Here is a 22,466-nt window from a genome sequence, read left to right on the forward strand (position 1 = left end):
AGACTGAGAGTTGCTAAACACAGAGCATTGCAACACAGAGGTTTTGGGGCTACTCTAACATCCACCTTCATTTCTTTCACTGAAAGCAACTTTACTGTACAAACACTCTTAGAAAAAAGGGTTCCAAAGGGGTTCTTTGGCTGTCCGCATAGAACATGTTTGGTTCCAGGAAGAACACGTTTGGATTCCATGTAGAGCCCTCTGTGGAAAGGGTTCAACATGGAACACAAAAGGGTTCTTCAAAGGGTTCTCCTATAGCAGGGGTGTCAAAGTCAAATGGACGGAGGGCCAAATAAAAAATTTAGCTACAAGCCGAGGGCCGGACTGTTCGAATGTTCATTGAAAAATTTTTAAATGACGCATATAGTCTAGTGAACCTAATTGAACCTACTGAAAACCTAACAAATATATTCCAATATGATCAGATAAATAAAGCAATATTTTCTTATGGCTCTGTCAGTAATCTTTCATTTTCAACAGACACAAAAGACAAATTTCCTTTATATAAAAATCCCCATAACATGAACATTAAATGAAAGAAACCGGTATTCAAGGCACCATCAGTAGCCTATATTTTCTATTTTAGCAAAAGTGGGCTAAATTTACTTCAAAGAAAAAAACAATAATAGCAATTTTCTATCATCCACTCAACTGAAATATTTTTAAAATATAATTGGATTGAAATACAATAAAATAAAGTGCAAAAATCTATTAATCAAAAACAACACTTTGTTTAAGGAGAAGTAACATGCAGTGAAAACAAATATTAAACTTTAACTTTTAAACTTGAACTGAGTAAAAACTCTAAATATGTGATTGCACAGTAATGTTCACTTGTTTGAGGTTGAGGGTGATACTTGGTGGTGTCCCATCTTTTCCACAAGTTCATCAATGTTCGGGGTAAGGCTCTGAGCTGAGGAAATCCTCAGAATTGAGTGGAGGTGTTCAGCAGTAAGTCGACTTCTGTGTGATGTTTTGTTCAAGTTCATCAAAGAAAACAGTTGTTCACACAGGTATGTGCTGCCAAACATAGACAACGTTTGAGCAGCCTGGATGCGCAGCTGGGGCATTGTGTCGGGGAGGAAACGGGCGAACTCCGCAGCACCCACTGCCGCATATTTTGCCCTCAGTGCATCATTGCATTGGAGGTCAATCAACTCCATTTGGAGGTTTGGTGGTGAGCTTTCCACGTCAACAGCAAATGGGTTACCGAGCAGTTCCAACCTGCTTTTTGTGCTTCAAAGTCAGCAAATCGGCGTCGAAAGTCAGCGGCAAGCATACCTATTTTATCAGCCAACTGTGCGCTCGGGAACGCACTGGTAGAGAGCTTCTCTTTCATGGTCTGGCAGCTGGGAAAGTGGCTCAAATTTTCTTTCCGCATCTGCGTCTCCCACAGAGTCAGTTTGGTTTTAAATGCCTTCACTGTACTGTACATATCAGAGATGACACGATCCCGACCCTGCAGCTGCAAGTTCATTGCATTCAGATGACTCGTAATGTCACACAGAAAAGCCATTTCACACAGAAACATTTCGTCTCGGAGTTGTGTTGTGTCTTTCCCTTTGCTGTCCAAGAACAGACAAATCTCCTCACGAAGCTCGAAACATCTTTGAAGCACCTTTCCCTGGCTTAGCCATCGCACCTCTGTGTGATAAGGCAAATCACCATGCTCCGTTTCTAACTCCGTCAGAAATGCCTTGAACTGGCGGTGATTCAAACCTTTGGCTCTGATAAAGTTAACTGTGCGCGTGATGATGCTCATTACATGCTCCATTTTCAAGGCTTTACCGCACAACGCTTCCTGGTGTATGATACAATGATAAGCTGTCAGCTCACCTGTCGCGTTTTCCTCTTGCATCTTTTCCCGTATCTTCGCCACCAGTCCGCTCCTGTGTCCACACATCGCAGGTGCTCCGTCGGTTGTCAAACCCATGAGTTTTTCCCAAGGCAGCTCCATCTCATTTACACATCTTGACACCTCTTCATACAAATCATGCCCCGTAGTTGTGCCATGCATAGGACGTAAAGCCAAAAACTCCTCTGTCACGCTTAGGCTGGAGTCCACTCCGCGGATGAAAATTGACAACTGGGCAATGTCAGAAATGTCGGTGCTCTCATCCACAGCCAAGGAATATGCAATGAAATCTTTTCCCTTTTTCACAAGCTGCTCTTTTAGATTGATGGACAACTGGTCTACTCTCTCGGCAATGGTGTTTCTGCTCAGACTCACATTTAAAAAGAGTTGCCTTTTTCTGGGCAAACTTCGTCACAAACTTTAATCATGCAGTTTTTGATGAAATCCCCCTCCGTAAATGGCCGGGCTGATTTAGCGATCTCTTCTGCCAAAATAAAACTGGCCTTGACAGCAGCCTGGCCTTGTGATTTGGCTTTTTTGAACAGAGCCTGTCGAGATTTGAGGCCTCGTTTTAATTCCTCTGCCTTTTGTAGCCTTTGTTCCATGTCCATATTCTTGTTTTTGTCCGCGTGTTTTGTTTCATAATGTCGTCTCAGATTATACTCTTTCAGTACCGCCACACTTTCTCCACACAGAAGACACACAGGTTTTCCAGCTACCTCCGTGAACAAATACTCCGACTCCCACCTTGTTTGAAACCCCCGGTTCTCAGTGTCCACCTTCCGTTTTGCCATTTTTGATGGGTATCTGAAAGTTAATTTTACTGTGATGCTGACAACTGCTGTGCCAATAAATATTGAAATGAAGCAGCCTACTGCTCGGTGCGTCACCGTTGCATTGTGGGAAATGTAGTATTGGTGCGTGTAAAAGATCTGCGGGCTGCCGGCTTGCTGCGGTCTGCGGGCCGGTTCTAATAATAAATCAAGATCATCCCAGGGGCCGTAAAAAACCTTCTCGCGGGCCGGATGTGGCCCGCGGGCCTTGACTCTGACATATGTGTCCTATAGGGACCTTTTTGTACAGGTGTCAGTGCCATGACAGGTACTTTGCAGGTCTGTGGTGTGAACAATCATGTCCAATAACCAAGGAGGTGATTTGAGGTCATATGAAGACGAGACTGTTTTGACTGTGGTTAGGAGGGAGTATAGTGCTGGATGTATGCTTTTCCTGTCTGGCTCCAATGAGACAGGAGGGCCATGTAGGGTGGGTGTAAGAGGGGAGGAGAGACTGCTAAAGGCAAAGAAGTTGTACCAAAGTCACCTCTCCACATTCTCTCTACCACATCAGAAAACGAAGAGTGAGTGACACTCCAGTGATGTCCTCCATCAAGCCAATCAGCTGCTGAAAAGGACACACAGCAGGAAATGACAGGGAAACAAAGGGAAAAACTAAACTTATATTCCTTTGTGTTATTGTTGCACAATGTCACTTTGTTATTACAGCCATTCGGCCAGTATAAGTATAATTATAGAATATAACAAATGCTTATCCAAGACACATTTATTTATTGTTATTCTGTATTTTAGGAGATCCATTAGAACATGACCACTGGAAATATGTAGTGTCTTTTGTGTAATATAATGTAATGTTTTAGATATGAGATCAGTGGGATTATGATAGTGACAACAGAATGTAAATCACTGTTCATGCATTTTTTTTAAATGACCCCCCCAAGCTGTGTGTGTTTGTTTGCTGATCAGATATCAGTAAGTTTGAGTCGCAAAATTTGCCCTAAGCTTCTTGGTTTAGCGGCTCTACTCAGATAACTTTGCTCTTATGATGCAAGTGAAAAAAAGTATGAGATCTACAGATGATAAATGGCAAGGCTTTATTCCATAAAAATTATTCTGGGCTGAAATGCCAAAACAAGGTCAAATCTGTGATGATAAAGAGGCTTTTAATAAGTATGGAAACATTTGCCTTGTCAGTTATGTGTGAAGAGAGTAATGGGTACTTTTGTGAAAAACAATGAGATTAAGATTAATCTGGCACATCAAATATCAAAATCAAGCACAATGACAAATGGCTATTAATAAAAGTCTATTCTCTGTACATTTTTAGGATCTTGTGTCATGAATACAGTATACTCACTGCAACCTTTGATGGTTATTTGGAAGATCCCTAATCCATGCAGTTGGTATCCACCCTGTCAGCACAGTTACTGATAAATGTTTGTGAGTCGAGAGAAAGATTAAATTCATTTTGTTGACCTGAAAGAGATATATTTTCACTGCTATGCCACTTGTCTTTCATCACTTCACACACTGTCATTTGTCTTTCTTCACTTCACTCAGTATCAAGGGAGAGTGAGATCATCTCTCTTTCAGGTCAACAAGATGAATTTCCTTTGCATCTTTCACTCGACTCACAAACATTTATCAGTAACATCAAATGAAACGTAACTTTCAGACACGGTACAACACTGAGTTATACTCTGTTCTATACTCTGTGCTATACTCTGTGCTATATTCTGTGCTCCATGTTGAGATTGTGTCTTTGGAGCCTTGGCTTTTATTTAACCTTTATTTTAGTAGGCAAGTCAGTTAAGAACACATTTTTATTTACAACGACAGCCTACCCCGGCCAACCCAGACCAAGTGTGCACCATCCTATGGTACTCTCAATCATGGCTGGATGTGATGCAGCCTGGATTTGAACCAGGGACTGCAGTGACACCTCTGAGCACTGAGATGCAGTGTCTTAGACCGCTGCGACACTCGGGAGGATAGAAAGCTTGATTCCCGGGACCACTGTACTTCAATTGTATGTACGCATGACTGTGAATAAAAGCGGATAAAAGTGTCTGCTAAATGGCATATATTATTATATACACTATATATACAAAACTATTAGTGGATTTGGCTATTTCAGCCACACCCGTTGCTGACAGTTAAATATAAAAACATAAACATAAAATCAAGCACACAGCCATGCAATCTCCATAGACAAACATTGGCAGTAGAATGGCCGGTACTGAGGAGCTCAGTGACTTTCAATGTGGCACCGCCATAGGATGCCACCTTTCCAACAAGTCAGTTGGTCAAATTTCTGCCTTGCTAGAGCTGCCCTGGTCAATTGTAATTGTTATTGTGAAGTGGAAATGTCCAGGAGCAACAACGGCTCAGTTGTGAAGTGGTAGGCCACACAAGCTCACAGAATTTGACAACTGAGTGCTGAGGTGCGTAGTGCCCAAAAAATTGCCTGTCCTCTGTTGCAACACTCACTACCGAGTTCCAAACTGCCTCTGGAAGCAACATCAGCACAAGGACTGTGCTTCGGGAATTTCATGAAATGGGTCTCCATAGCCGAGCAACCGCACACAAGCCTAAGATCACTATGCACAATGCCAAGCGTCAGCTGGAGTGGTGTAAAGCTCACCGCCACTGAACTCTGGAGCAATGGAAACGCGTTCTCTGGAGTGATGAATTACACTTCACCATCTGGCAGTCTGATGGACGAATCTAGGTTTGGCAGATGCCAGGAAAATGCTACCTGCCCGAATGCATAGGGCCAACTGTAAAGTTTGGTGGAGGAGGAATAATGGTCTGGGGATGTTTTTAATGGTCTGGGCTAGGTGTCTTAGTTCCAGTGAAGGGAAATCTTAATGCTACAGCACACAATGACATTATAGACGATTCTTTGTCAACCGACTTTGTGGCAACAGTTTGGGAAGGCCCTTTCCTGTTTCAGCATAACAATGCCCCTGTGCACAAAGTGAGGACTATATAGAAATAGCTTGCCGAGATCAGTGTGGAAGAACTTGACTTGCCTACACAGAGCCCTGACCTCAACCCCATCAAAAACTTCTCGAGTGAATTGGAATACCAACTGTGAGCCAGGCTTAATCTCCCAACATCAGTGCCCAACCTCACTAATGCTCTTGTGGCTGAATGCTGCAGGGACTTGCTTTCAATCTTCCAACATCTAGTGGAAAGCCTTCCCAGAAGAGTCGAGGCTGTTATGGCAGCAAAGGGGGTATCAACTCCATATTAATGTCCATGATTTTGGAATCAGATGTTCGATGAGCAGGTGTCCACATACTTATGGTAATGTAGTGTATATTAAATATTTGGGGGAAATGATTTGATTATGTTGCCATGTTAATATGGAAGGGTTTGTGACTCAATGAGCGTTAACTAAATGGCTTATTTTGGAGATGAGAGGACGGGGACTCTTACCTGGGAGCCTCAGGCTGAACAGATGCTCTCAGATTAAGGATGATTGTCTGACCTCGTCTACCGCCTGGATGAAAACTCTTGATGATCTCATTGAAAAAAGATCAGTGCATAATAGCACGGACAGTTGTTCATAACTTTGCATAACTGCATTGTGGGCCCTAATGTTACATAAGTGCTTGATTAGATGAGGTAGCTGCAGAACCTTTTTACTCCCTTTCCAACTCAATTCTCCATGTTGAATCGGGGTAGAGTCATTTAACCAGAACACCATTTTAGTTAATGAGTGCAAGCTAATTATTGTCACAGGATGTCACAGGACCCCTCCACAACCAACAGGACATTACTCTGACAGTACATCTTCTAATTGCTAAATTCATGAATAGATAGATAAGCAATCTCTGCCATTTGCATTCCTCGTTGAGCCGTCTGTCAAAGTCACTGATCTTTTTTTCTGCTACCCTGAGCACTTACGGGAGCCAATGACAACTGTAGTTCAATGCTCCGTAAATTATCCAATTGATTAAAGCAAGGGATGTTGATAGAACCAAGCCGACTCTGCACGATGTCTTCCAGGGTTTCAAAAAGCACATGAGATTTCTCAATGGGCTGACAGAAACTATTTGCCAAGGTTACATTAAATTAAAATATAATGAATGTGTTTTCTGTGTGTTTTGATGTCCAATATAGCACAGTGTGTGATTGAATTAACATACATTTGCAATGTTATATATTGTTATGACCTGTGCTTTGTGTTTAGTGTGAATGTTCTCTGGATAAGTGTGTGAATTGGACAATCTTCTTGTTAAAATGTAATGAATACTTTTAGGTGTCAGGGAAAATGTATTGAGTAAAAAGTACATTATTTTCCTTTGGGAATGTAGTGAAGTAAAAGTTGCCAAAAATATGAATAGTAAAGTAAAGTACAGTACTACTTCAGTAGTACTTTAAAGTATTTTTACTTAAGTACTTTACTCCACTGAGTATTTACCCATGAATATCATATGACAGGAAATGTATGTTTTTGGTTAGACCTGTTTTGATGATTTAGCCATTGCTATTTTGTCTGCTCCTCCTGTGTACAGGTGTCAGACAGGTGTGACTATGTGTTTGTGAATGGGAAGGAGATGAAGGGCAAGGTGGGGATGATGGTGAACTTCACCTACAGCTACCTGAGTGCTCAGCTGGAGATGAACGTGTGGATCCCACGGCTGCCCCTCCAGATCGAGGTGTCTGACACAGAGCTCAGCCAGATCAAGGGGTGGAGGGTGCCCATCATCACCACCAAGAGGTACAGTAGGACCCACACAACAGCCACCCCCCATTCCTGTCACACAGTAAAACCTTCACCCATTGTACATACTAGTGTACGTACATACTGTAGGTACAGTGGGTAAAGGGACCATTATAGAGGGCTACTTGCCTGAAAGGCAGCCTTCTCTCTAAAATGAGTCTACATTTTTCTCAAAAATAATACTTTGCAAAGAGCTCAGGCTTGTGTTTTAATATCATTACCTAATGTATTACAATACCTCAATGTTATCCGATTTCCATTTTTATTTTTTTATTTGGATCTACAGAGTAAGAGAATGACAATGACAAACAGTGATGAGATTAACAGGGAAGAGTCTGTGTGCGTGCATGCCCGGGTGTGTTGAGACAGGTGTGCCCTGTGCTGTAACGTAATACAGTGTTTCTCTTCATTCCCTAGGCTCAGCTGGAACAGTGAGGAGAAGGAGGAGGATAAGAAGGGCAAAGGCTGCATGTTACAGTTCCAGCATGCCCTGGTGCGTGTGATCACACACTTTATAGCCGAGCAGTCGGACCCCCGGGAGCCACAGGCCTACTTCCTGGGCTCAGACTGGCAGGTGGACGTTACCAGGCTGGTGCGTTACTTCCTCAAGGTGGAGGACCCTCACATCGCCAGACTGCAGGCAGGCAGGGTGCTGTCAGGACGAGACGTGGGGAGCACCTCCATCCAGGTATGGTAACCATCAGGTCTGATTGGAAGCATGGCTGATTGCCTGTTTAACTGAATGTTTAACTGGGCCTTCATCCAGAGATGTGACATTGTATATTGACATGATAGGATATGTAATGCTGTCTGTGTTTTATGCCTGAGCAGGTTTTTTCCCCGCTGTCTGACTCCATTCTGGCAGAGAAGACTGTGACGGTGGTAGATGACAAAGTGACCATCACAGAGCTGGGGGTGCAGCTGGTCACTGGCCTGGCTCTGTCCCTGCAGCTCAGCCCAGGAAGCAACAGGGCCATCCTCGCCACGGCAACCACACAGGAAGTACTGCAGAGCCCCAAACAGGTGCTGTTTACGATCTTCTTGAATGTCAGTCAGATCAGACACCGGTGCACTGTTGAGTTTAATAATATTCAATTCAAGTAAAAAATAATATTGCTATTTGTTCTCATCAGGAGGCTGTGGTTAGTTCCTGGGTCCAATTCAGCGATGACTCCATGACCCCTCTGGACATCTATAACCCTGCCTACTACCGTGTGACGGTGACCTCTCTGGATGAGGGCGTGGTGTCGGTGCAGGGCTCCCCGCCTGCAGTGGTGGCAGAGGGTGAGGGACAGGGAGTACTGGTCAGGGTGGAGATGGCCATCTGTGAGGCCTGCCAGAAGTCCAAACGGAAGAGCACCCTTGCCGTGGGCAGTGGCAGCCTCAAGGTCAAGTTCCAGGTCAACAGCCGGCGCTTTGACAGCAGCAACAGCAGCAGCAGTAATGGAGGTGGAGGTGGGGTTGGCGGTGGCAGAAGTAAGGACAGCAGCAGTGACTATGGGAACGATGGGGAGGAGGTGGACAGTGAGAGGAAGCAGCAGAAGCCCCAGCAGACCCTGCCCAGTAGTTCTGCCTCTGAGCGGGAGGAGAGTGCCATGCGCAAGGTCACCACCACCGCCAAATCCACCGAGCGTGACTCCGCTCCAGGCGTGTCCAGTGATGGAAACAGCCAAGGCGGTGTAGGCGGAGTCATTGAAACAGGAAGTTTCTTAAATGCTGGAACCCTCAACAGCCCTGCCAGCCCTATCAATGACAGTGATTATAGTAGCCCTAGTGACTATAGGACAGCTGAGGGGACAGACAGTGGGCTAGTTGAAGATATAGGTAGTGTTGCAGTCAGTAGCACTGTGAAGGCACCTGGTAACCTGGTCAACTACAATAACCCCTATCAAGAGGAGGTGCCTGACCAGGAGCCAATGGGGGTGGACATGGGCAGCGAGGACATGCTGTCCAACCGGCCTCTCTCAGACCTGGAGATTGGCATGTACGCCCTGCTGGGGGTCTTCTGTCTGGCCATCCTGGTCTTCCTGGTGAACTGCATCTCCTATGTGGTAAAGTTCAGGCACAAACAGCCCCCCTCTCATGGCCAGGAGCCCACGGGGCACAGGCACGACTGGGTGTGGCTGGGCACGGACGCTGAGCTGGTGATGAACGTGCCTGGCAGTCCTCCCCAGCAGGACAACCAAAGCGCCACCACAGTCATAGACATTGGGTCTGATAAGACTGCCTCTCTGCCCAGGCGACCCAGCTGCCTTGTCTCCTCCAGCCCCTCCTCTCCTCTGGGCTGTGGGGGCTCTGTCAGGGCCAAGCCCATGAACCGCAACGAGTCCATCCATTCGCCCACCAGCAAGAGGAAGAGGGTCCAGTTCACCACCTTTGCCTCTCTGGACCGTCAGCACTCCCCACACCCCCCCGGAGAGAACGGCCATGGGATCCACTGGGTGGGGAAGGAGGAGAACTGTGTTGAACCCCAAGTGCCCATCACAGAGCCCGTGGACCATTTATAATATGTATCGGGACCGTTTCACCCCAAATGTGGGTGTATATGTGGCTTCGATCACCTCAATGCCTTTATTCATGGATAAAAGCAGACAACACAAGGAGCATCACTACTACTGGTTATACTTATTCATTATATGTGATTACGCAAAGATCCTTCTTCATTTCAATATCTGTAAAGGCGTCTTACTGTTCATGTAAATATCTCAAATGATTTGCGAGATACATTTTTATATTAGATATTGGACAGAATGCTGTGAATATGTGTGAGGATGCTTGTCATAAACTGACTGAGGGCACTTTGTGTGGTGGAGAGAGGTTTAACCATTTGACTAGTTGAAGGATTTATTTTTACAAAGCTTATAGACACAAAAGCCTCTTTTATACCTGGTGCTAACATGTGTCTTTTTTCCTGCTTTGTCCACATTCTGATTGTGCCCACATTTTCAGAAATATGTCTACACATGGTATTGAAAGGTGTGTCATATCTGTCCGCATCGTGACGAGATTTCCTGGTCCCTCTCTGTATGCAAATAGTTTGACAGCTGTTCTTTCAAAATTATATGTATTTATTTTAAGACCCATATTGATGTCATAAGTCAATAATTTTATAAAGCGGGATCCGTCCACACTTGTAAGGTAACAGCGGGTCACTGACTACCTCCAGAGGTGGTTAGGAAGATCAGATTACAATGCATATTTTAATCGTCTACACCTGTCTGAAAATCAATCAGAAGTTGTGGACTAGATCAGGACAAAGAATGCATGTTAGAACCAAGTATAAACGGGGCTAAAGAGAGTCTTTGTTGCATGTGAACATTTTTATTCTCTTACCTTTTACACTCACATGGTGGTATCCCCCTCACCCATAAACGGACACGCTTTACAAACAATTTATCCAGAGTGATTATATGAGCCACTCCTAAAGGTACTAAACATAAGCAAGTGGTATTTTTCTATATGCACTGTTTATGTCTTCATATTGTGTACATTCATGTTTGATTTGTTTTTTGATTGTGTCTGATATGATTTTTCATTAAAGATATATCTCAATGATGTGTGTATTCCATAGAGTTCCACTATTATATATTTAGTTCTATGGTATTGATCATGTGATCTATCCGATGATTGTAGACTAGATACTGCACTCGACTAATCTGTTAGTCCTAGAACTCTTGATTTATTTTGCAGTCTGTGGCAATTTCCGATTTAGGACTTGACGCCATTCCTACACACTTCTCAGTATTTGGTATTCACACTCTGCGGGTATGGCTACCTACTGCTGAAAACCCTCCCGCTTGCTGGCCAACAGATTTTCTGGCTAATAGAGTTTTCATTTAATAGGGTTTTCAGTAAATGTATCTTAAGCCATCCCTTTAGTGTATCTTTAATGAGGAATTTGTCCACAGCCTCAAAAGAATACATAGAGAGAATGTGTTCAGAATATATGATCAATGAAAGAATGCTATCTATGCATCTTCATCTCCGATTTAGTACCAACTGGTAGATTTAAAAACGCTCTGATTTTGTAAACTCAGCAGAAAAAGAAACATTCTCTCACTGTCAACTGCTTTTATTTTCAGGAAACTTAACATGTGTAAATATTTGTATGAACATAACTAGATTCAACAAGTGAGACATAAACTGAACAAGTTCCACAGACATGTGACTAACAGAAATTGAATAATGTGTCCCTGAACAAAGGGGGGGTCAAAATCAAAAGTAACAGTCAGTATCTTGTGTGGCCCCCAGCTGCATTAAGTACTGTAGTGCATCTCCTCCTCATGGACTGCACCATATTTGCCAGTTCTTGCTATGAGATGTTACCCCACTCTTCCACCAAGGCACCTGAGAGTTCCCGGACATGTCTGGGGGGAATGGCTCTAGCCCTCACCCTCGGATCCAACAGGTCCCAGACGTGCTCAATGGGATTGAGATCTGGGCTCTTCGCTGGCCATGACAGAACACTGACATTCCTGTCTTGCAGGAATTCATGCTCAGAACGAGCTGTGTGGCTGGTCGTATCCGGTTGAGCCTGCAGGAAGGGTACCACATCAGGGAGGAGGATGTCTTCCCTGTAACGCACAGCATTGAGATTGACTGTAATGACAACAAGCTCAATCCGATGATGCTGTGACACACAGCCCCAGACCATGACAGACCCTCCACTTCCAAATTGATCCCACTCCAGAGTACAGGCCTTGGTGTAATGCTCATCCCTTCGACGATAAACGCGAATCCGGCCATCACCCCTGATGGAACAAAACCGCGACTCGTCAGTGAAGAGCACTTTTTGCCAGTCCTGTTTGGTCCAGAAACGGTGGGTTTGTGCCCATAGGCGACGTTGTTGCCGGTGATGTCTGGTGAGAACCTGCCTTACAACAGGCCTATAAGCCCTCAGTCCAGCCTCTCTCAGCCTATTGCGGACAGGCTGAGCACTGATGGAGGGATTGTTTGCTCTTGATGTAACTCGGGCAGTTATTGTTGCCACCACGTAAATGTCACCCAGGTGTGATGTTCGCATGTACCGATCCTGTGCAGGTGTTGTTACACATGGTCCGTGCAGGTGTTGTTACACATGGTCTGCCACTGCGAGGACGATCAGCTGTCCATCTTGTCTCCCTGAAGCGTTGTCTTAGGCATCTCACAGTACGGACATTGCAATTTATTGCCCTGGCCACATCTGCAGTCCTCATGACTCCTTGCAGCATGCCTAAGGCACGTTCACACAGATGAGCAGGGACCCTGGGCATCTTTCTTTTGGTGTTTTTCAGAGTCAGCAGAAAGGCCTCTTTAGTGTCCTAAGTTTTCATAACTGTGACCTTAATTGCCTACCGTTTGTAAGCTGTTAGTGTCTTAACGACCATTCCACAGGTGCATGTTCATTAATTGTTTATGGTTCATTGAACAAGCATGGAAAACAGTGTTAAAACCCTTTACAATGAAGATCTGTGAAGTTATTTGGATTTTTACTAGTTATCTTTGAAAGACAGGGTCCTGAAAAAGGGCAGTTTCTTTTTTGCTGAGTTAAAATGGTGTGTCTCAGATTTCTGTACACAATAATACAAAATGGTTTGAGACCAGGTTATGGGCTTAAATCGCCTTAAATTACCTCAGTATAAAACAATAACTATGTACACAGCTGGATTTCTTTGAACATCCATTATACCCTAAACACCAAGTGAGCAGAGGGTGCAATTTGTCTGTTGTGCATCTCACTCACACAAAGTTCAGTGGGATCAATAACAGGGAACTTGTGGACATTTATAATGGACACCTGTCAGCTCTAGTCTGGTGAGGAGTGGTTGGGGGGAGACATAAGTCATGGAGGGTGTAATCTGTGACCAGGGACCTGAAATGTAAAGCTGTCAACCACAAACAGATTGGCCCTCCTGATTTGTCGACTAATGCACCAGACCCCAGGCCCCACAAATCACGACCAGGCGCCCAGGGACAGGGGGACGAGGGGGCCGGGGTCACAGCCTGGTGTCACCTGAGTAGGCCTGGGCCTGGGGCTGAGGTAAGTCGCTGGACATAGGGTGTCTGTCGGCTCCTGAAGAACTATGGGGAAGGTTGTGTACATGAGTCTGTCTGACACTTTGAAATAAGTTATGTAACATTATAACATGACACATATGTTGTTTGTGTCTGTGTAGACTGGGTTTGTTTCTATGTGTATGTCTGGAGTGCCACCCAAAAAGACTGACTCGTGGCTGTAGTTGTTTGCAGACGCTGACGAGGGCGAGGCTAATGTTTCTAATATTTGTCCCACTGGGGACACACAGGTTGAATCAACATTGTTTGCACATAATTTCAATTAAATGACATTGAACCAACGTGGTGTAGACATTTACTTGATGTCTGTGCCCAGTGGGTTTGTATATCTCTTCTCCCTCGTGCCGATGCCTATAGCAGGTTGTTATAAACCAGGGCTTCTGACCTTTCACATCAGCTTGCTAAACACTGGGACTGCTGTGTCATCCGACATCACACTCCTGTGTCACGAACCCACATCATCACCCCACCCTCTATGTAAGGGCACAGCTCCTACTGTGGTGATTGGCAGAGCTGATAACCTGTCACAACCCCATTTGATTTACAGAGAAGGTGAGCACTCTCCTGCTTTTTTGGGGATAATATTGCATGCTCCTACTCTTTATACTAGGTCACTTGAAGTGACCTACTTGTGGGTGAGTGACTGTATCTTGTGCAAAAAGTCATAAATGAATGATTGAATCCCAATGGGAACAAGGGAGAGCAGAAAATGATCTATCTTTATTATAAATCAGACTTACGGCCCGCCGTTTCCCTTACTGTAACTAGGCCTGTAGGAGCTTACTCTCCTAACAACTTCCTGGAGACGTTGTTCTGACCTAATTAGCTGCTCAAACATGAAGTCACAGACCGGTTACACGAACGTCTATCCTTTTCCCACAGCTGTCTTGCCTTGACTTCACCATTGAATTGACTAGAACCCCACCTGACTGTAACAAGTGTTTAGGTTGATAAGGTTCACCTATTGTTTCATTTCTGCTTCCCTCAGCACGTTTCTGTTAATGAGCAACACACCTGTTTTCAGTCTGAGGTCTCCTCTAGACTTTCACAAACATTTTTGTTGAATGAAGGAAGCTGGTAAAATCCTTCACCGTGCACTGCTACACACCACATTACAGACAGTCAAAAACGTTGACTTTATTTCTCAGATGGGGAAATGGTTCATTGAACAAGCATGGGAAACTGTGTTTAAACGCTTTACAATGAAGATCTGTGAAGATATTTGGATTTTTACAAATTATCTTTGAAAGACAGGGTCCTGAAAAGGGCAGTTAATTTTTTTTGCTGAGATTAGATTATGTAGGCAAATTGTAGGGTTAGTAAAGTATACATCATACAAAAAAATGTTTTGGAGAGACTTTACACATTAAATATATTGATGAATCAAAAATACAGTATTTTGATGGATCCTGAAAGATGTCAATTTCAAGTTCAATTCATGAAATATTGGAAGGTGGGAAGAAAGTCCTATAAATCTACCCTAATTCTCACTAATCATGAAACTGTGAGACGTCGTGAACCATGCACCAGTCTTCAGGTTTAACCTGCTAGGTGTGGTCTGATTTCCAAAATGATTCAAATAGGCTACATGTCCCAAATCATTGCGCAACATCAGCTTAATATGATCCACTAATTCTAGCACGGATGTGACAGAAGAAAGAAAGGTAAACGGAATGGAATGATGCAAAATGTAAGCTACAAATTGAAAACTAAAGTTACAGTTATAAATGTATGTGTATTACTGAGGGTGACTCTCGATAGTGGTAAATATTTAACATTATACACCTTGTAAAATAAAACTGAGAAAAGCCGTGGCATAGGCCACAATTAAAACATTCTAAAACGCATACATCAAGGTTTAGTCCTACAGAAGACTGTAGCTTGGGTGTCCAAATTTCATCCGTGCAAATTATGAGGGCACACAATAAAAGTTCTGAAGAAAGGTGCAGCCATTTATAGCCTACTTCACAGTGGAAAAGGGGCTGCAATGCATGTCATGTTGGTATGATTTTCAGTTAGCTTCCATATGACTGGTTTCACATTCTTCCCCAGGGACCATAAGGAAAAATCATCTAAAACAAATGTTGTGTATTTACAATCCCCTTCTCCAAATGGATTACTCACTTTCTCTTATAATAGCCCTTATCCATTTGTACATTACAGTGCATGGAGAATGCTGTTATTTCTATCAGAAACATTTAAGTAAATGCTTTTCCCACTTGGAACCGGTAGGTTCGCTTGACCTTATTCATGGTTTCCTCGCTCATTTTTAGGGAATTAAGTCAAAGTCAGAATATGGTGTATCTGTAGACACCTCCACCTGACCTTCATTTATTTGATTTCCACCTCAAACGAATAGTGGGTGAATAGCATGCTATTCTCATGCTTAAGTTCATGGTCAGAATAGCATGCTATTCTCATGCTTAAGTTCATGGTCAGAATAGCATGCTATTCTCATGCTTAAGTTCATGGTCAGAATAGCATAGAGAAAAGCACATAAAAAGGGAATTGTGTATAAAAAGGGAATTGAATTCCATTGACGCCCACATAACTTGGTCCGGAATCCGGGACCTAACGAATAGCAGGTGAATAGCACACAATTCCCATGCTTGAGTTCAAGGTCAGAATATGCATAGAGAGAAAAGTGCATAAAAGGGAATTATGTTCCAAATCGGGTTGGGATCGGGCCTCTGGGAATGACCATTTCTAGACAGGATTTATTCCTGAATAATTCTATTATTTTAAGCTTCACATTTTAGAGACAGTTTCACCCCATGCACTATGTCACAGTATGAATTAGGCTACTGTAAATGTTGATGCGTTTTTTAAAATCAAATCTATAGGGAGTTTATATTCACTGCAAAAAAATATAAATGTAACATGTAAAGTGTTGGTACCATGTTTCATGAGCTGAAATGAAAGAGTTTTTGCACAAATGTGTTTACATCCATGTTAGTGAGCGTTTATTCTTTGCCAAGATAATCCATCCACCTGATAGGTGTGGCATATCAAGAAGCTGATTGAACAGCATAATCATTACACAGGTGCACCTTGTGCCGGGACAATAAAAGGCCACTCTAAAATGTGTAGCTTTGTCACACAAAACAAATCCACAATGCCACAATTCCATTACGCCTACCCCCGCTCCCCCTCTCAAGCACTAGACGTTGCCGGTCTACTAACCACCAGTCCTGACAACCATCATTATGCACACCTGCTCCCCATCATTATGCACACCTGCTCCCCATCATTACGCCCACCTGCTCCCCATCATTACGCACACCTGCTCCCCATCATTATGCACACCTGCTCCCCATCATTACGCACACCTGCTCCCCATCATTACGCCCACCTGCTCCCCATCATTACGCACACCTGCTACCTGTCCATCTGAGAGTTTGCCAGATAATTTATTGTTAATTTCTCGACCATAAGCTGCCGTCAACGTTGTTTTAGAGAATTTGGCAGTACGTCCAGCCGGCCTCACAACCACAGACCATGTGTATGGTGTTGTGTGAGTGAACGGTTTACTGATGTCAATGTTGTAAACAGAGTGCCCATGGTGGCGGTGGGTTAATGGTATGGGCAGGCATAAGCTAAGGACAACAAACACAATTGCATTTTATCGATGGTAATTTGAACGCAGCGATACCGTGACGAGATCCTGAGGCACATTGTGAGAACCATTTTGTTTTTGTGTCTGTGAGCAAAAGATGCATTTCTGTATTCCATGTCATGTGAAATCCAGAGATTAGAGATTAGGGCCAAATGAATGTATTTCAATGGACTGATTTCCTTATGAACTGTAACTCTATGTAAAATCTTTGAAATTGTTGCATGTTGATTTTTATGTTTTTGTTCAGTATAGTTGTTGGAATTGTTAGACTGAGACAGTCTACGGCAGGCCAAAGCCCGGTCTACGATGTTCTGCAAAGGACATTTGATTTATCCTTTAAATTAACACAATACTTCCTCTGTATGCTCATTGTGGACACAAGCTTTTGAGCGAAGTAAAATGAATGTTGCCACCTCTGTGTTGTCCTCTATGAATGAATACATTTGACAAACATAAGAATGAGAGAACTTTCCTTTCTTTGACTTGCAGGAAAGATAATAATTTCAGACCATAAATTAGATCGACCTTTAGTGCCCAGTTACCCTTTGGAACTAGATTGAGTATCCATAGTAGGGACTTTGAATGTGAGTAATCTGGCACGACACGAACCTCTGCACTTTGAAAAATGTATGCTACTGTAGGTGGACACTGAGGTACTGTAGTGTCGGAGTTATACATTGTAGGACCATTGGCAACCTAAATATGGAGGACTTTCATAGAGACGTTGACTGATTATGATCTCAATTTGTTCAATGATTAATTTTAAAGGATAGACACCTAACCAAAAGCAACGCATCATTTAACCATATTTTATTGAACATGATACATCAGTAAGAAGCAGAATATACATATTCTTCACAGATTAACTTTCATTACAACCTGTCAATAAATAAGTTTTAAAAAAAATTCTGTAGGCTACTTGGAATATATCATGCAAAGTAAGCATGATAGAGTAGCAGCACAGAACATATTTCTTTCAATGGACACCAATTCACCCAGTAATTCAATAAGACTACTGTTGTGTTTTGAATAAAAAGTTAACAGCCACCTTCAGTACCTAAAGTACATTTGGCTAATCAGGTTTGATTGTGCAGTGTAGATTTTTACAGATACCTGTAAAAAAGACAAGCGATGTGGACACCTGCTCGTTGAACATCTCATTCCAAAATCATGGGCATTAATATGGAGTTGGTCCCCTCTTCCTGCTATGACCTCCACTCATCTGGGAAGGCTTTCTACTAGATGTTGGAACATTGCTGCAGGGACTTGCTTCCATTCAGCCGCAAGAGCATTAGTGGAGGGAGATTAGGCTCCCAAAGTTGTTCGATGGGGTTGAGGTCAGGGCTCTGTGCAGGCCAGTCAAGTTCTTCCACACCGATCTCGACAAACCATTTTTGTATGGACCTCGTTTTGTGCACGGTGAAAAAGGAAAGGGCCTTCCCCAAACTTTTACCACAAAGTTGGAAGCCCAGAATCGTCTAGTATCCCATAGTATGCTGTAGTGTTAAGATTTCTCTTCACTGGAACAAGGGGCCTAGCTTGAACCACAGAAAAAAGCCCTAGACCCTTATTCCTAATCAACCAAACTTTATAGTTGGCACTATGCATTCGGGCAGGTGGCGTTCTCCTGGCATCCGCCAAACCCAGATTCATTTTTCGGACTGCCAGATGGTAGCCTAGTGGTTGGGGCGGCAGAGTAGCCTAGTGGTTAGAGCGTTGGACTAGTAACCGGAAGGTTGCACGTTCAAACCCCCGAGCTGACAAGGTACAAATCTGTCGTTCTGCCCCTGAACAGGCAGTTAACCCACTGTTCCTAGGCTGTCATTGAAAATAAGAATTTGTTCTTAACTGACTTAGTTAAATAGTTAAATAAAGTTCAAATAAAAACTATGGTGAATGCGTTTCCAGAGTCCAATGGTGGCAAGCTTTACACCGTCCGATCGTACACATGGCATTGCACATGGTGATCTTAGGCTTATGTCCGGCTGCTCGGACATGGAAACCCATTTCATGAAGCTCCCGACGAACAGTTCTTGTGCTGACGTTGCTTCCAGAGACAGTTTGGAATTCAGTAGTGAGTGTTGCGCTTCAGCACTTGGCGGTCTCATTCTTTGAGCTTGTGTGGCCTACTACTTTGCGGCTGAGCTATTGTAGCTCCTAGACCTTTCAACTTAACAGCACTTACAGTTGAACATGGCAGCTCTAGCAGGGCAGAAATTTGACGAATTGACTTGTTGGAAAGGTGGCATCCTATGAAAGTGCCACATTGAAAGTCACTGAGCTCTTCAGTACGGGCCATTTCACTGCCCATGTTTGTCTATGGAGATTCCATGGCTGTGTGCTCAATTGTATACACCTGTCAGCAGTGGGTGTGGCTGAATTAACTAAATGTACTAATTTGAAGGGGTATCCTCCTACTTTTGGCCATGTTGTGTACCTGATCATTAAAGCAATGCCTCTCTTTTGGCCTTTCTGATTTAAGTGTAACCCAGCTGTAACTCTGCGTAGTTAGGGAGCAGCAGAGTTCATATATGAGCACACGGCAATGTGTTAAGCCCCAGATGGAGAGAAGGTCTAGGTCAGCGTTGGTGTTATTCCTGAGAGACAGTAAGGCTGCCTCAGCCTCAGTGCAGTATGTCCACCAGCCGCTGGTAGGCCTCCCTCTCATGGTCCAGACAGTGGTGCTCCTCAACATAGCGCTTCCCATTCCTCACCAAAAGCTCCCTCAGCTCCCCATCTACCAGCACCCTCTGGGACACATGCACAAATTCCTGGAGGAGGAGGGACGAGTACAATCCATGCTTCAGTATAAATATTTACTCGTATTTTACTCAAAAGTAAACTACTTGCTAAAAAAATTGTTATGAAACAAGCCTCTAAGAGCCCATGAAAGCAGTGAGTTTATGAGGTGTAACCAACAACAGCAGTGAATAACATGAGGGAGTGTTGCTATTCTGAAAGGTAAACTCATATTGAATATGCTTTGCCTTGCTAATTGATGGAGATATCTGTGACCAGTTCCAAATAGGCCTGTGCAATGGCTCTTTGCAACCTATTCTGAAGTCTGCTGCTTCCTATTTGCTTATGAAGGGAGCAGAACACAAACCATGTCTGTCTGATGCTATTTAATGGGCCTGCCACACCAGCTGTCAGGAGGAGATGGAGGAGATGGGGAGAAATATCAAGCAATTATGAAATGAGTAATGACATTATCCCTGAGCGCCGGTGGAAATGTTTGGAGCCCATAAGGTCCTTTTTGGATTCTGGCAGCTCGTTTAGTGGCCTGGGAGGCTGGGACCAGACCCGTAACATAATACAGACTCACACAGCCGTTCAGTGAGGACTCCTGCTCCGGCACTGCAGCCAAGATCTCCTGGAGCAAAGAGCCTTGTGGGTAAACAGAGCTGCAGCCAACGCCAGAACAGCAGGCTGTTTCACTTCACTCAAGTGATGTGATCATGTTTGGAGGGCATCTTCATTTGAGATGGAGCCATATGAGGAAGCCATTAATTCCCAGCAATAAATACAATAAAACTGTATTAGTCACATACACAATTCACAGCAGATATAAAAGGTGCAGTGGAATGCTTTTGTGCTAGCTCCCTCAACTGTGCAGTACATTGAGCAATATAAATAACAGTAAAAGAGTCAAAAATAAGAAGTGTTAGAAGTAATGGAAGAGGTAGTATGCATAGTAATAATGCACTGTATTTAAAAATATGAAGTGTTAGAAGTAATGGAAGAGGTAGTATGCATAGTAATAATGCACTGTATTTAAAAATATGAAGTGTTAGAAGTAATGGAAGAGGTAGTATGCATAGTAATAATGCACTGTATTTAAAAATATGAAGTGGGTAATGACAAATAGTATACAGTGCGTTCGGAAAGTATTCAGACCCCTTGACTTTTTCCACATTTTGTTACGTTACAGCCTTACTCAAAAATTGATTTAAATATTTTTTTCCCCTCATCATTCTACACACAATACCCCATAATGACAAAGCAAAAACAGAGTTGTAGAAATGTTTGCAAAGAAATGTAAAAAAAATATTACATAAGTATTCAGACCCTTTAATCAGTACTTTGTTGAAGGACCTTTGGTAGAGATTACAGCCTCAAATATTTTTGGTATGATGCTACAAGCTTGGCACACCTGTATTTGGGGAGTTTCTCCCATTCTTCTATTACAGATCCTCTCAAGCTTTGTCAGGTTGGATGGGGAGCGTCGCTGCACATGCTTCTATTTTTAGGTCTCTCCAGATATTTTCAAGGACATTCAAAGACTTGTCCCGAAGCCACTCCTGTGTTGTCTTGGCTGTGTGCTTCGGGTCATTGTCCTGTTGGAAGGTGAACCTTCACCCTAGTCTGAGGTCCTGAGCGCTCTGGAGCAGGTTTTCATCAAGGCTCTCTGTACCATCCTACGTTCATCTTTGCCTCAATCCTGACTAGTCTCCCAGTCCCTGCCACTGAAAAACATCCCCACAGCATGATGCTGCCACCACCATGCCTCACCGTAGTGACTGCACTATCAACTGCGGGACCTTATATAGACAGGTGTGTGCCTTTCCAAATAATTTCCAATCAATTTAATTTACAACAGGTTGACTCCAATCAAGTTGTGGAAACATCTCAAGGAGGATCTCAAGGATGATCTACGGAAACAGGATGCACCTGAGCTCAATTTCGAGTCTCATAGTAAAGGGTCTGAATAAGTCTGAATAATTCTGTAATTAAGTTTAAAAACATTTTTTTAACCTGTTTTCACTTCATCATTATATCAGATTGAAGAACACATTTTTTTATTTAATCCATTTTAACGTAACAAAATGTGGATAAAGTCAAGGGGTCTGAATACTTTCCAAATACACTGTGTAACAGAATACCAGCGTTGTGGTGTGTGAGAAAGAGTTCTGTATATTTTTATTTAACTAGGCAAGTCAGTTAAGAACAATTTCTTATTTTCAATGACGGCCTAGGAATAGTTGGGTTAACTGCCTGTTTAGGGGCAGAACGACAGATTTGTACCTTGTCAGCTCAAGGATTTGAACTTGCAACCTTCCGGTTACTAGTCCAACTAGGCTACCCTGCCGCCCCAAATATTATTGTGTGTGTGTTTATGGGTGTTTATGTGTGCGAGTGTGTGTTTTTGTGTAAGTTTGGGTGTAATGGTTGGGTGTGTTGGTCAGCGAAAATCATCTCTAAGGTGCAGATAGTCCTTAAGGTTCAAATATTCTCTAAGGTGCAGGTCTGTGCAAGGTGACAGCTAGGGTTAGCTGTTCAGCAGCCTGATGGCCTGGTGGTAGAAGCTGTCACGGAGCCTGTTGGACCACGGCCTGATGCTCTGATACCTCTTGCCAGATGGTAACAGAGTGAACAATCTGTGGCTCGGTTGACTGGAATCCTTGACGATCT

General features: G+C 43.4%; 1 protein-coding gene across 2 annotated transcripts in view; it reads left to right on the plus strand.

The window, feature by feature from the left end:
• Positions 1–10,936, plus strand: part of LOC118393136 (transmembrane protein 132D-like) — a 45,127-nt gene extending 34,191 nt beyond the window's left edge. For both annotated transcript variants that reach the window (XM_035785486.2, XM_035785485.2), the window contains 4 exons: positions 7,176–7,381; positions 7,802–8,072; positions 8,216–8,407; positions 8,518–10,936. In XM_035785486.2, the coding sequence (XP_035641379.1) occupies positions 7,176–7,381; positions 7,802–8,072; positions 8,216–8,407; positions 8,518–9,891 (2,043 nt within the window). In that variant the 3' untranslated portion in view covers positions 9,892–10,936. The remainder of the gene's footprint in view (positions 1–7,175; positions 7,382–7,801; positions 8,073–8,215; positions 8,408–8,517) is intronic.
• The last annotated feature ends 11,530 nt before the right edge of the window (positions 10,937–22,466 follow it).

Source organism: Oncorhynchus keta, chromosome 14 (genome assembly GCF_023373465.1).
Source record: "Oncorhynchus keta strain PuntledgeMale-10-30-2019 chromosome 14, Oket_V2, whole genome shotgun sequence".
Lineage (NCBI taxonomy): Eukaryota > Metazoa > Chordata > Actinopteri > Salmoniformes > Salmonidae > Oncorhynchus > Oncorhynchus keta.